This window comes from Dermacentor albipictus, chromosome 1 (assembly GCF_038994185.2).
Source record: "Dermacentor albipictus isolate Rhodes 1998 colony chromosome 1, USDA_Dalb.pri_finalv2, whole genome shotgun sequence".
In the NCBI taxonomy this organism is placed as follows: domain Eukaryota; kingdom Metazoa; phylum Arthropoda; class Arachnida; order Ixodida; family Ixodidae; genus Dermacentor; species Dermacentor albipictus.
Genome location: NC_091821.1, coordinates 212,967,966 through 212,982,567, shown reverse-complemented (window position 1 = coordinate 212,982,567; position 14,602 = coordinate 212,967,966). Strand labels below are relative to the sequence as shown.

At 46.4% G+C, this 14,602-nt stretch overlaps 1 protein-coding gene across 11 annotated transcripts in view; it reads right to left on the bottom strand.

Annotated features, from left to right (window-relative positions):
• Positions 1-14,602, bottom strand: part of LOC135915994 (protein O-mannosyl-transferase Tmtc3-like) — a 953,411-nt gene that overhangs the window by 76,090 nt on the left and 862,719 nt on the right. For all 11 annotated transcript variants that reach the window (XM_065449184.2, XM_065449185.2, XM_070530822.1 and 8 more), the window contains one exon: positions 4,490-4,626. In XM_065449184.2, the coding sequence (XP_065305256.1) occupies positions 4,490-4,626 (137 nt within the window). The remainder of the gene's footprint in view (positions 1-4,489; positions 4,627-14,602) is intronic.

Sequence of the window (14,602 nt, the reverse complement as noted above, 5' to 3'; positions counted from 1 at the left end):
AGGCGGAAAAACCAACCTTCTGAGTCTGCAAGAAAGCACAAACTCGCCGGAATTAACGTATGTGACGCTACATATAAACAAAATTTCGTCCATCTTCATGGCATGCCAACACGATGCTGGAAACAATAGCCCTCTGTGTACACCATAGTAATAGACCGTCTCGGCCGCGGCATGCATAGGTGAGGCGTACTGCAGAAGGAGGAACATCCTAGGGTGTTGGTAAAGTGCCATGGTGAAAAAAAAATGTCAACACAGAATCACTACCTAATAATGCATGCTCTTTTCAGAGTCATTTTGTCTAGCTTTAGCAACGCACCCCTCTAGTGACTAATGATAAATCTATCTCAATTAAACTTGTACTCGAATGTGTTCGCATGGATGGTTTTGTTGTTTACAACCCACTCTCAATCAGTATTTGTAAACAGCCACTCATCCGATCCCCTACCCGTAGCATCAAGTGTACCCCGGGGTTTTGTTGCTAGCCCTTTGCTTTTTATGAATATAAATTAACGTGTCCACTTCTTTACTCTTGTGTCCTGTCTGCGCGCCTCACTTCTATTGTGCTGCCCCCCCCCCTCCCCCTTCGCGTAGCTTATCTTGTCAATCACGAATACGTTGTCGAATGACTGCGTAATCTATGACTCAGTTTACAATGCATCCAGTTAAGCGACCTTTCAAGTTGACCTAAGCCTCGACAATGGCGTGAACACAGGCTAGCGTCCGCTAAACCATGCAAATACAAGGTGCCTTACCGGTCGCCAAACAGCGACTTCTTAATCATATATAAAATTTGTAACCATGCCAGTGAATCAGCAACGCATTTCATACATCTTGGCGTCACATTTTCTAGTGACCTAACATGCAATGCGCATGTCGCCAACGTCGCATCATCAGCAGATAAAAGAAAATAATTTGTCAAGCGCTGCTTGCGTGAGCTCGTAAATGCACAAAATTATTTCCGTATAAATTACTTATCGGTACAAAACTGGAATGAGCATTCACCTTATGTGATACGACCTATACATGCCCTATAAATAATCTCGAAGCTGTTGAACATCGTGCGGCCAGATTCATTCATTCATCATATTCGTAAGACGTTAGCGTTCATCATTGAAAACAGAATCGAGATGATTACTTTTTTTTTTATAAACGCCGCATAGCCACGCTTTTACTGTTACAAAAGTTGTTTATTTTCACTCATCGCTCAACCGCTCTTCATATATTACACTCCGCCAACATACATATATCATGGCACGAGTCACCCTTTCCAAGCTTCCCACTTACGTGTATGCACTGTTATTTCTAAAGCGCCCCTCAACCTGCAATTCCCATCCCATCTCGGCCCGGTGTTCCTCGTCATATCGTCGCCGTCAGCTGCCCGTCATCTTTTATTAATATCCTTACCCGTCATCTCGTAAAGTGAACTGTTGTGGCAACGTGCCTGCTTATATTCAGTAGGTGCAACCCTCATGTAATTTCCTTTATAGGGTCCTTAATGAAAATAAATGGAATGAAATGAAAGGTCTGCTACGGTGGCAGCTCCAAAAAAAAATTTTGAACTTTAATAAAGTGATACGACCCGCGTTTTTTTTCTTTATTCGACACAGTATTCATTTCTTATTTCTTTGCTTTACCACCGATGACTCCAATGCACTTTTCCGGTCTTGTGGATCGGCTCTTTAAAGCAATTTCAGGAATCACCTTTATTGAGTTTGGAAGCACTTCATCGCTTTCCCTATCAGGTATCGTCGGTCGAACTTGGAAAACCAGATTTCGTCGCCAGGGGGAATGCATTTTATATAGAGTTACTTTCCATAGTTGAACAATTTGCGAATTGCGGTTCAGAATTCTGGATCTTCCTTCCTCGAAAGACGAGCAACCCGGACAGCGCACTTTATGCTTTTTCAATGAGAACTTGCTGGATGACACGCTCAGTCTGTCTTGTTTCTTTATCTTTTTTTTCTTTTAATTTCTTACAATGAAATGCAGCTACAGTAGCTTTGATGAATAGACGGAGAGGTCGGCACTTTTCTTCGGGCGCTCACTCACTCCCTCACCCTCAGTTTTAATGGCGTTTTTGTCTGTGGACGTGAGTGTGGGAGCATGTCTGTGTCGGTCGGGGATGGGAGTGTTAACGTGTGTGATTGCATATAAAGAGCAGGGCCGGCGCTGGTGCTTAGCATAAATACACTTTGGTGGCACACTCACCCAAAGTCGTCCCGAAGCCATGACGGTGAGTAAGCGCGAGTCGGCGTGATAGTTAACGCGAGTGCCAGTTAGTGCATACATAAGTAAAATATGGGTAGCGTGATGTACTGCAAAAAAGTGTCGTCTTATTTTGCCGTGGTATGTTCCATACACAACAAAGAGTATTGATTTCAGATGGAACCGTTTGTGAAGCGTAACAACGCGCTAAAAAAAATTGTCTACAACACTCTCTGATAAAACGCCACTAAGCGCTGCCTGATATTTACAATACCCCCCCCCCCCTTTTTATATTACTCATTTTAGCAGAATGAGAATGACAGGTCCAGGAAGGACAACAAAAAAGGAAAAAAAAGAAAAAAAAAGGAAAGAAAACAGCTGAAACCATTTGTCATACGATGCGGAGAAAATAACTTCGACACGTTTAAACCAGCGAAAACAAAGCTGTTTTTCCGCGAAAGAAAAAAAAAATAAGAGGCTACCATTTCGCTTTAGCGTATTGCCATGTGATAAATGAGCTTTACTGCGGCCCATCAGACACTTTTTTACATCTCGGGCACTGTTTCACGTGGAGTTTCCATTAACGCTGAAACGCCACGGTCGAGCGTGCTTTTTTTCTTTTTACGATCGATAATATTATCGGTGAAGAACTCTCGGTCATGAGGGAATTCATGAAAATTAAATGACTGTTATAAGCAAGCCTTTAAGTTCACATAATCCTCGTTGAGTTGATCGCTCCTTGCTCGTTTAGCTCAGGTCACGGTCCACACGTAGTGTTTCGACATAATAATGAGAAGGGCCAAAAATTTGTTTGCTTTCCTTCCTTGGCTTCCCCCCCCCCCTTTTGTGTGTGTGTGTCAAGATGAGATACGTTTAGTTTCGTTCAGACTCTAATATCAGCTCATGTCGGGTTTTTATACAAGGAACAAGAAAAAAAAAACTAGTTTATAATGTAGCGCAACAGCACTAGAGATTGTGGTTAAATAGCTGGACAAAAAGAATGCGTAACTATAGTTGTGGGGTACGTGAGGTTTCGTAGAAGCGGCTTAACTCGATGGAATTCGCGACATCTAGTACTAACAGTTTGAAAAACGTAGCGCACAAATGAGTATCAGAGACTAACTAGTGGTTTGAGAATGATTCCCAATAGAAATTAGAAAAGGAAACTTATAATTAAAAGTAACAAAAGAGGACTTTGCACGACAAAACAATCAAGTTCGTGCGTGTGAATTTCGGCCTGACCGCACACTCCGCTGCTTAAATTTCAGGAGGCAAGTATTGCTTTTGCACTCTGGCCCACCGAAACCTTAGAGCGCCGTCAAAGCTACGGATTTTGACAGGCCACGCGATGAACCAGAACAAGGAAAAAGAACTTGTCGCTTCGATCCAGCTGGTGTCACGCACAAAACGATTACCAGAGGACAGTGGACGAGGTGCTTTTTCTTTCTTTTGAGATGAAAATAAATAGAGGAATCGTTGGGGGGGTCGTCGTTTGCTGGAGACGGTTACTGCTTTTCACTTGGTTACTAAATAACATAAGACGAATTATCAAGAAAAATGTATAGATTTTCGCATTAGGTAGTGCTGCAACAAAATACGAGAAAATATAGGGACACTAAGGCCGGAAGCCTGCCACGAAAGGTTCCAGTTGAAAGAAATTCCGCGGATGTCAGTGGTACACACATCTACGTTTTCACGCAAACGCGCGAATGGGACTCTCACAATAACAAGACCTTCTCAGTGATATACTAGTTCCTCAGTGGTGGAGTGAACCCGTGGCTTTGCCTGCGCTGCACGGATTTGGTGAGGTAGAATGTGAGACACAAAGCGCGAACCGACGCCTGTACTCAACGAAATCAACGTCGACAAGCAGAAGTACGCGGCAAATTGGCACTCGCAAATAACACAAAAGACGTGAATACCACAGCGTGCTACAACGTGGCGTGCTGCGATGCACTCGACAGCTACGAACGCGCAAGAACGTTGGCATGTCGCCGATACAGCGTGCTCTGAGTATACATATTGTACAGCATTGGCTATGGTCGATTTGTGTTCAGTGTCTCCGCTGTCTTTTTTTTCTAACTCTCTTTATTTCGTTTGTTTCTTTTCCTACATTCCTTAGTTGCTGAAGTTCATTCTTGATGATTGGTATACCCGGGCCTTCGGTGGCCTACATTGTTTAATTTCCGGGATCTCATCATTGAATACACAACAACAGCAACAACGAACGAGCAGAAATGTGTAAAAGACGCTCTCGCCAGAATGGGCTTCGCGCAGGCCTCACCTGTGATAGAGGAGGCACACCAGGGCGTGCAAGAGAAGGTTCACCAAGTGGTAGCCGAACGGATCGAGACCGTGGACAGCGAAGTTGAGTCGGAACGTCAGCACTGTCAGTGGACGGTAGGATTTGTGACTTTGTTCCTGAAAAGAAGCAACAAGGGTGTCGGCGTGTACTTATGGCAGGCAGGTTCCGTCGATGGTCACTTAGTACGCATGCAAGCGACGCGTATCAGGGCACTAAGAGAGAGCTTGCGCCTCTCTTTTTTAACTATTGCTTTTGCCCAAATGCCTCATCCCAACTATGTGCAAAACCACTGGAGCGTAAAGTGAAAGAAAGACGCAATGTGTCAAGTGCTAGGTGGATTTGGTCAAGGGCATTGAAACAGCCGGCAGGAAATTATGACGTCCTGCCACGGACAGTAATAAGAAACGGAAACAAACTCGACCGATTGTACTAAGAAGAAAACAGAAATCACAGGAAAAATAGTGAAGTACACGCATATGCACTTGCTCGTGTAAACACACGACCAACAACACATACACTGCATACATGACTGAAACTTGACACTCTATTGACACGCACAAAAAAAAAGGAAAAGAAAAAAGACGAATGATGATCATGCCGCATTTTAATCAATACTCTGAAAGTATCTCGGTATACTTTCATGCTAGATCGGTGCCAATATCGCTGTTCTGTCCCTTTTTCATTTTTCCCCCAGATGTCAGAAGTTACGAAATGCCTCTGCACCCGTTTATATATGTTTCAATACTTGGAATAATCAATGCGCAAGAACATCCACGCAAGAATGATGGCACAAGGCTTTGCTATCGCATAATTATGGCTCAGCCATTATATTGCGATATTTTTTACGCGCTCTAGCTTCGGCAAATGACGCTCCGAAGGGTTTTCTTAAAAAGAAGAAACGGATCGACAGCCAAAGTGATCTGCATAAGCTGAAGAAATTTGCATAATTAACGGGCCGAACCGGCGCACGAGCATAATATGAATTCTTGAGTTTAGAAAGTAACAGCGGGCTTGTATCATCACTACTCTTGAAAGTAAAAAGAAAGAAAGAAACAGTTCAAGGACAGTATTCTCATGAGCATACGAAGTACCACGTTGACAAATATCGATTTCCACTGAACACCTTCAGCTCTTCCTTTAATTTTATGCAGAGCTGTCGCGGAGGTCAGAACACTTAGCTTAACGCTTCAAAGTCTTAGCCCGAAAAAGGAAATCTCGGTTGACAGCTACATATCACGCATGCGCGCGCGCACGCACACACACACACACACACACACACACACACACACACACACACACACACACACACACACACACACGCACGCACGCACGCACACACAGAATATATGACCTTTAATTGCATGCTGACGTGGTATCGCCCCCAGTACACGGAGGCACAATATCAATGAAGAATTTCTCCACGACTGCCTTATAATTCTTGAACTGGGGCCCGAAAACATAAAGCTATTCCAACCTGCTTTTATTGCAGCTTTCTGACGTCAAAATTATGTAACAGCCGACGCAAGCATCGGGCAGTGACCCGCCGCGTTGTCTGAACAGCCCAATCAAACGCTCTCCTCATTTAGAGGCGGTCACCTTTATTTGCTTTAAAAACGAATAGCGTTGCCTACATTGAGCGGTTTTTCATTCCTAATTGGCTGAAAAGAAGCGAGGAGCACGCTCAAGTCGACGAGGGTTTCGATGGGGCCGAGCCAGCGCTGTGAAAATAAACGGATGAATAGGGTGGTGCCGGCGTCTGCGATCAGTCCGCTACCGCTTACTTATAGCTTGTGGTGGCTGGTCGAAAATCGCGGCGGCGAGCAACGGAAGGTTAAGAACGCCGCTAAAGCAGCAGAGTTGGCAGAGCGAGGTCGTATACGTGCCGAAAGGGCTCGATAACGTTATACTGCCACGCGGAAAGGTTTATTATACACAAATAAATCAATGCTCTCCGGCAGGTGCGAGTAGCGATGCCCGAGTGATCGGCGGGCAGCCATCTTCTATTCCTTTCGGAAAGGGGCCGTCTCCGGCCATTCAGAAAAAAAAAAATGTTTTGTTCGGCATATTATAGCATCTTTAAGGCGTAAATGTCGCTTTGACGCGGTGAGCTTTCGCGGTTTTGTGACGTCGCGTGATAGACAGGCGAAGTGGGTGTAGCCGGAAAACTTTTGACTGCTTTTGACCAATAGTAGAGCGCTAATGGCGAAAAGGCGTCGAATCATAAATAATTATTTTTCTTCTGTTCGGTCTCATCATGTACAATCAGTGTGTCCAAGTCATATCAGTTGGGGAGCTATCGCGGTTTTCGTGACGTACGTGGCGTGACAGACAGTCGAGGGGGGGGGGGGGGGGGGCGAGGGGATGGCTCGAAAAATTTTTGACCAGTAGTGGAGAGCTGATTGCATAAATGGAATAAAACAGTTTGGAATAGCTTTGCGTTATGGCGCCCTTGTTCTGTCACGTTCTTTGTAGTAGTATAATATACGACAAATGGCCTATAGGATACGAACAACCTTTAGTTTTTTTTTTCGGTAGTCTAATTGTGCGAAGTATTAACGAGAATCTAAGGCCTGCTGGATGCCCAGTTAGAAGATGTACACACACAGATGATTGTTTCTAGCAGACTTCATGTATGATTTGAGGTCCGCAATATGGTCCGCTCCTGAGCGATATTGGCGAAAACCACTCTGCGACTATGAAGGTATGACTTCTGGAAAGAAGTCATACCTGCGGAACACATCAGTGTATGATTCGCCGATTTAACACACGTTCTTCCAACTATCCAGCAGTTAATGACTGGGAAATTGGACGATGAAGCTATTAGAAGGTTTGCCGTACATCCTGGTTTTAGCACAGAGATAACGGATGACTTCCCGTACAGTGGAATTGTGCAAGAGCGCCAAATCTCATTGTATTCATCCAACAAACCGATTCGTGACCATTTCTGAGTAATTGATCGGTTATATCGTCATCACCTGGGGTACTGCGCTGCTTCGACAACGGAAGTGAATGCCGCAGCTCTTCACTACAGAATACCGCGTTGTGATCGTCCTCCCTTATGATTTCTCTCAAAGAGTGTGAAAGAGAGTGTGAAAGAGACTCTGAAGTAGAAGACGGCACTGAACCGTCTTCCACTTCAGAGTCTCTGACCACCAAGCGCACTTACTATAACTGGCTGGGCTGTCGTCACCATCAACTTTGCGGCGAGTAATGATCTAATCTCCTGGCTAAAGGCTGGTTGCAGCATTTTTTATTGTACACACTCATGTTACGAGCAAGCAGAGGAGTGGGTTCACAGGACACCGACATGGCCTATTCAAAAACTGCTATCTATACTCGATCATAGCTGCTGGAAGTAACGCAGAAAATAATACCACCCATTCAAATCGATAAACGGGTTATTCATAACGGCGCTCCGGACCCAACAGACGCGAAGCAAGCGGGGAATTGAGCCTATGCCAAACATAAGAGGTTGGTCGAAACACGTTCGAGGACTCGCCGCTGGCGCCAGCGAGATGATCGCATCTGAGTTGTGCGTTTGTGAGAACAGAATGTCTTCTGAGCTCGTCACGGCCGTCCTCGCCGCACGAAAGCCGCTGCAGCTATTGTTGTGGCAGAAGCTGCCAGACTGGTGGCTACTTGCGACACGTGGCTTCGCCCTACACCACAGGCCCGGTGCGCCAGTGACGAAACCAAGCGGAACGTGCTCCCGTGTTTCTTGCGCCTTGTGACGACACACCAAAACGTTCGTTCCTCAGCTTGCCCGTGTTCTGGGTTTCCTTGTGGGAGCACCGTGGTTCCTACAAGAGAACCGCGGTGGCCTCGCCAGTAATCTAGCGACACTCCAGCAAACAGCGGGACCCTAGTGAGAGGTGGAGGGTGCGGCTGTTGGGCAAATTGCTCGACGCGGTGCTGTCCGCGCGGAGGAGCTTATTCCTGCTGCATCGAGCCGACGCCGCAGGGAGAAGGCAGGAGGATGGGGCATTGCACTTTGTAATCCTCTAAACGGCTTCCAAGTGCCCGGCTCGTTTGTGAAAAGGAAAACGGTAGAGGGCGAAGAGCAAGAGGGGAATGGGACGGGGAACAATTCGATGGGCTTTCGGCTTTTGTCCTAATGAGTGCGCGCCGGCGTAAACAAACGGGCGGGTGAGCTCTGCCGAGAGGAAGGGGAAGCCTGGCGCCGACGACAAAGGTGGCTCGTCGCCGGCGCGCTCTTGTAGGGGAGGTCGATGGCGCGCCTGGGCGCCCCTGAGTCCTTGTAAGCAAGGATGCCGTCTTCCTTTGATCATTACGGCGCGCGAGGTTCCCCTACAAACGGCGCGCCAGATCACAAACACGCAACGCGCCAAACAAAACTTGATGGGGAATGATCCCGAGCCATCGAAGCAGCCGAGGCCTCCGCAGCCTCCTGTGAGGGCGCTGGGCTGGGGGGGGGGGGGGGGGGGAATCAATGAGGCATTTTGTGTGGCGCGAAGCGGGAGAGAACGGCGCGGTGCTGAAGGAGCGCGCGCCTGCGCCGCTGCGAAGAACAAGGAAGCGAGAAGTTTTCGCGAACGCAGCGAATTGAAACTCCCCGGGGAGTTGCAGGGCGCATTGCTAACGATGAGCTCGCCGAGGAGGGCCAGGCGCCACATGTGCTCTCGGTCGGCGCGCACGCATTTCCTCCCGCGCCCGCTGCTGCACGAGCCTCGCGGCGCGTTTCGCGCGCCGGATGAGTATTTCGTCGTCCTCTAATGAACGCCCCGTGCTGCGCACCCGAACGACCCCGCAGACGGCACGCGTGAATTTTTAGCGATCCTTTCTCGGCGCTAAGCTCCGGTAATGAGTACCTGCGCTGCCAAGACACTTTAGTGCCGGCTCGGACGCTGCCCTCTTCACGGGATCTGGGGGGGGTTCGTCATTATTGCGGGGCCGCGAGCAAAAATCCCGCGAAAGGAAAGCGCTGCTTGATCCTGCGCCCACACGTGCACTTCTCCCGCGGCACATACCTGAAGCAAGAAGGAGCGTTTCCTTCTCGCTTAAGTTTTTCTTCTTGTCATTTTAAGCTGTAGGCGTGCGATCAAGCATGTGTAGTGCCTATTAAAATGAAGAACAACTATGGCTCCGTATCAGAATCTAGACTACGATAACATTGCACCTAAAACGTCGGAATGCGGGTTTCTGTAGTCGAGGTACGCACTAGACAAATGCAATTCTTTTGTAAGCTGGGTATCTAGCTCGTTATTTCATTTGTTTGTCTGTTGGAAATGCGAGTTTGTAGCACATCTGCATGTGGGCACACGGTATTGGAGACGTGGTTAAACATTGTTCGGAGATGGCTCCAGTTCTGTCATCTTGACGCGATGCGCGCCTAATTGGGGGAAAAAAAAATGAAAAGTTCTCGTTCAGACCATCGCAATTCTTATGTTGGAACACTGTCTCACTACTGAACTTCTTTATGTTAAAAGTCGATAAAATCAGAACCACTCACCCGATCAAGTGCAGAATAAGAGTACAAAAGCAGCTAGCTAGTATACTATAGCCATACCTGCGGCCACTTTAGGCCTACAGCACAAAAGTCCACTGCGCCACTTTCGGACCGGGCTATACAGCCCGAAAAATTGGCCGCATAATTGTCGCAAAATATGAAGGAGCCTGACGAGTTGTCAGCATGTTTCAATCCGTAGGGACTGGCTCGGGATTCTTTGCAAGCAGCTCAGGCTCACGGTGAATATGCGTGCGCTATACTATACGCATAGGATGTCACACGCTAACGTTAGCCAAACGCTTCAACGAAAGAAAAAAAAATATTTTTAAAATACAGTGCAAGATACGGTTTTAAGGCAAGCGGTATTCGGTTTTCAGAGGTTTGGCAACCGATGACTGTAGTTCGTACGTCTTATATTACTATCTTGTGAAATCCTTTCTTTTTTAACCTTTTTATTTTGTAGAACAGCTTGGCTAACATTAGCTGGGACACGCAGCACATCTGGCATTTTTCGCAGCGTTGAAGATGTCGGCTGCTACGAGATTGCACAACTAGTTTCAGTGGCGTAAGATAAAACTTTTCAGTAAACAATGCAGCCACACTCGTCTACACTGCACTGCTGTTCTTGCACCTGTCTTAACAATCTCGATGACAAAGACGCTAACGTTTCAGCAGATTTCGGCGCATCAACACGCTACTAAATCCAATCAAAAGTATTTAGACCCGCTCTATAAGGTCACGAGAGTTCACGGAGTTCAACGTCACAAAGCAACGCTGCTGCAATGAGACGCCGCAGTGGAGGGCTCAGTATCAATTCTGACCACTTGGGATTGCATAACCTAAGAAAACGAGCTTTCTTTTTGCGTTTCGATCACCCTCATTCAAATGCGATCGCCATGGCGGATAGTTCTGGCTTCTTTAATGGCGCAGCTGAGTTCGGACAGGCGAAAAGATTACAAGGATTACGAGACAGTTTCGCCCAGGGAGAAAGTTCGCATGTATAGAAGAAGAAACAGAAAGAATATCTGAGAAGTACAATCCAATAGCTATAGTCATCCAGCACGCTATGTAGCTATAGTACATTAGCCCATCTCCCTTTTTGTACGAAGCTGATATACTCATAATTTTACAACCATAATGCGTGTGCTCACTGACTGCACGTCCCATCAGCAGTGACAGTGGATTCTCTGACAACATATATACGCGGCGTTTCGGTCGACTAACGACTACACTGAATGAACTGACGGTCCCACTGCTTTTTTTTTCTTTTTTGAGGCGGGGCGTCAACTGTCTAGCACAACACCGGGCGCGCGCAGGGTGCCCCGTGCATTTCTTGCTATTTCAGCGTGGACAAAGAGCCAACGTCAAAGAACTAAAGCAAGAGTAAAGCTGGCTAAGAACAAAAGACAGGATAAACGCTTCCCTGACCCCCAGGAAGGAAAGCTGCGGTAAAAAGAAATTAAGAAGTCGAAAGACAAAAACCAAACGAAGCACCGTGAGTGCTAGAGAAGTGATGGGAGCCACAGAGGAAACGGCGAGCGGGAGCGATGCGTCTCATTAAAAATGCATAGAGGCGCTGCGTTCCTTCGGCGGAGCCAACTTTCTTCGGGAGATGCGCGAGGCAGCGGAGTGATACATCATGCACGAGTGCCGGAATTGAATGCAGTTCGGCGAAGAGCCATCTTGCATCGCTGATGCACATTGCGCTCCCCGCCGAGCGCATTTTCGTGGCTCCTGCCCCGTTCCGCCCTCACGCGGCGTACATTTTTGAGTCATAGCTCCTCCGCATTTTCCTAACATGCCACTATATACGGCCCTGAGTGCCCACGAGCCAGAGAGACATGGCATTTTCTATCACTTTCTTATGTTTAAGTATTTCTTTAAACGCGCTGTAGCCTCCCGCTAAGCCATGGGGCCATCTCAGCGCAAGTGAAGGCAATGCCAAATTGGCTTTGCTATTGGCATTGGCTGTGCATATCGCTGCGACGGACAAAAAAAAAATAAACTGTACATATCTTACCAAGTAGTTCTTTACGTTAGTTACAGCTTATCATTTCTATTTTATTACATCTACGAACAAAAATTACAGGGTCTCTTAGGATCTCTCTTAAGAGGTGGACGGCGAAAACCTACTCTTTCTCCTTCTATCATTCACCTCTTTCTCTTCTTTCTTTTAGTCATTACTGCTCACTACTAAGCAACTTTAGTAATTTGTAATCAAATGTGGTCATTACAAGCCGTCGTTAGACATGTTGGTCATATCTTAGTCATTGGTAGTCATTACAAGTCATTTCAGTCATTATTAGTCATTTTTTCTTTTCGGCCTGCTTCTTTTTTCTTGGGCATCATGAACGGTATTCAGATTGCGTGATTAGTTCCATGGGCAGGAGCTGCGCTATTGTGCTTTGCACAGTATTGCTGTAGTCTGAAGTTAGGTTAGAGTCGAGTTTTCTGTAATGGGTGTGGTTGTTCAGATGTTTGGAGGCCTCATTCTTGTACTTTTCTATAGGCCAGATTACGATACTTCCGCCTTTCTCTGCTGGCTTTATTACAATATAATTCCTTTCTTCGAGTTCCTTAAGGATTTGGTGCTGAGCGGGGGAAAAATTTTTGCGCTTCTGGCAATGCCACGCTGACTCTAGAATTTCCTTTGAGATTAACTTTATGTATAAATCCAGATCTGGGCACTGCTCGGCTTCCGGTGTCCACGTGCTAGGTGGTCTAAAAGAGTCTGGGCCAAACAATGAAATCTTCCTTACCTGAGTAAGGAAGCCTTCATTGCGGTGAGGCTACCTTATGTCACTCTGAAAGCTTCCTTACTAAGGGGCCCTCGGTGAAGGCTTCCTTGGTGCTTCCTCAGCATAAGGTAGCTCCAAAGCTACCTTCATGCGTCCTTACGCCGCTTCTTGCCCTGAACGAGCGCTTCACCTCACTGCTTAACCACGTGACGTTTGCTTGCGCATGCGCGCTGTCGCCCACCTGCGGAGGAGCGCGAGCACAGTACGTCTTGCCAGGCATGTTCGTTTCAGTCACGCGTGCGGCATGGAAGCGTTGCTAGGCGTTGCTACGCGTTGCACGACTCCGGCGTGCCAGCGTTGCTGGAGCACATCAAGTTTTGCACTGTAATGCGCTACTTTTTTAAAGTTTAGTAAACAAAACTAGAAGAAAGCGTCCACGCTTCTCTATATTAGCTCTTCAATTTACAGATTGTGCGAGGAAACAAAATTTTTTTTTATTGAATAATGGTGTTCGCGTAAAGCTTTTAAGAGATAATCTCGAACCCAGGCATGCGGCAACCGCTCCTTACGTGAGGACGAGTGAAGGGAGCTTTCAGAGTATGCTTGCTTCCTCCATCGGTACTTCGCTATAAGGTGGCCTCACGTAAGGTTAGGAAGCGCTCGAAGGAAAGGAACGTTTCATTGTTTGGGCCTCTGTATCCTGTTTTCCTACTTCTGGCTTATCGAAAAAGAACTTGATGCGCATGCGTCTTGAAAACTCTCTTATATCTTTGTGTAGTTCGTATTCGTGTACTGTGTTGTTCGTGGAACAAAACATTAGACCACGTTTCAGGAGATAAACTTCATCGGGGCTTAGACTCTGGGATATGTCTACTACGTTGCTGCAGTGCTATGGATGCTCGCCTGTACCATTATCGGTGGAGCTATGTGCTGTAGGGGTTACATTAGTTTTCTTGGGTGGATGTGCAGCTCTAATACATTTAAGGTGATATTTATCTAATAATTTTTTTTCCCTAGTTTGGACGAATTGTTCCAGTTCTCTTCTTTCCGGTTCAGATAAATTTATGCTGTCGAGTTGATCCTTCTTTCTTTTTTCCTGTCGTTTTTTTTCTTCGCCTTTCTTTCCTTTCTTTTTCTTTTCATTTATCTATTTATTCCATTTTATTATTTTATATTTTTTCTCACGAGCACCGGTTTCTGCCGCTCCTTCTTTTTCCTTAATTTTCCTTCCGCTCCTTCTATTACCTATTATCAATGTCGTAATCCTTTGCACATTCTCCCCATTAATGTTACTGCCATTTCTATCGTCGTCATTGATGTCGCCGTCATTGTCGTTGTTGCGGAAATAAAGACGCCTCTAGCGTTGAAAGAGCTTGACCGACTTTCACTCCACCTAAACCCCGTATTGCGCTTCTACTGCTACCACATTCTGAGGTGGTTGATTAATTAAGGCTACAATCGTTTGGTACGTGTCAAGTGCGTCGCCTTGAAACCTCGAAAGTAATCGTTTTACCACCAGCCTCTCTTGTAGTGAAGCTAAAACTGAAAGAAAGGGGTCTAGCGCTCTTGAGGCTTCATAGCTGCAATTTGCTGTCAGTGGTGGAAATACTTTGGAAAAATTGAATGAACCTGCTCGTTTGCCGAGAAAACTTTGCTGTCCTGTGGTGACATGTAGATCCAGCCAGCAAGCGTCGACGTTTGTGAAACATACGGCTCCATCATGGCGGTAACACAATGAGTAACCTTAGCATTTTTGAAGTTTTAGCATTATGTGATGAGCGGTCCCGAGAATTCTCCTGCGCCAGGGCTCGAAAGAGAAAGCTTAAATATCGTCTGCGGCCAAAGCGCTGTTTACTAACTGATCTGGATTACTCGTGGCGGTCATTA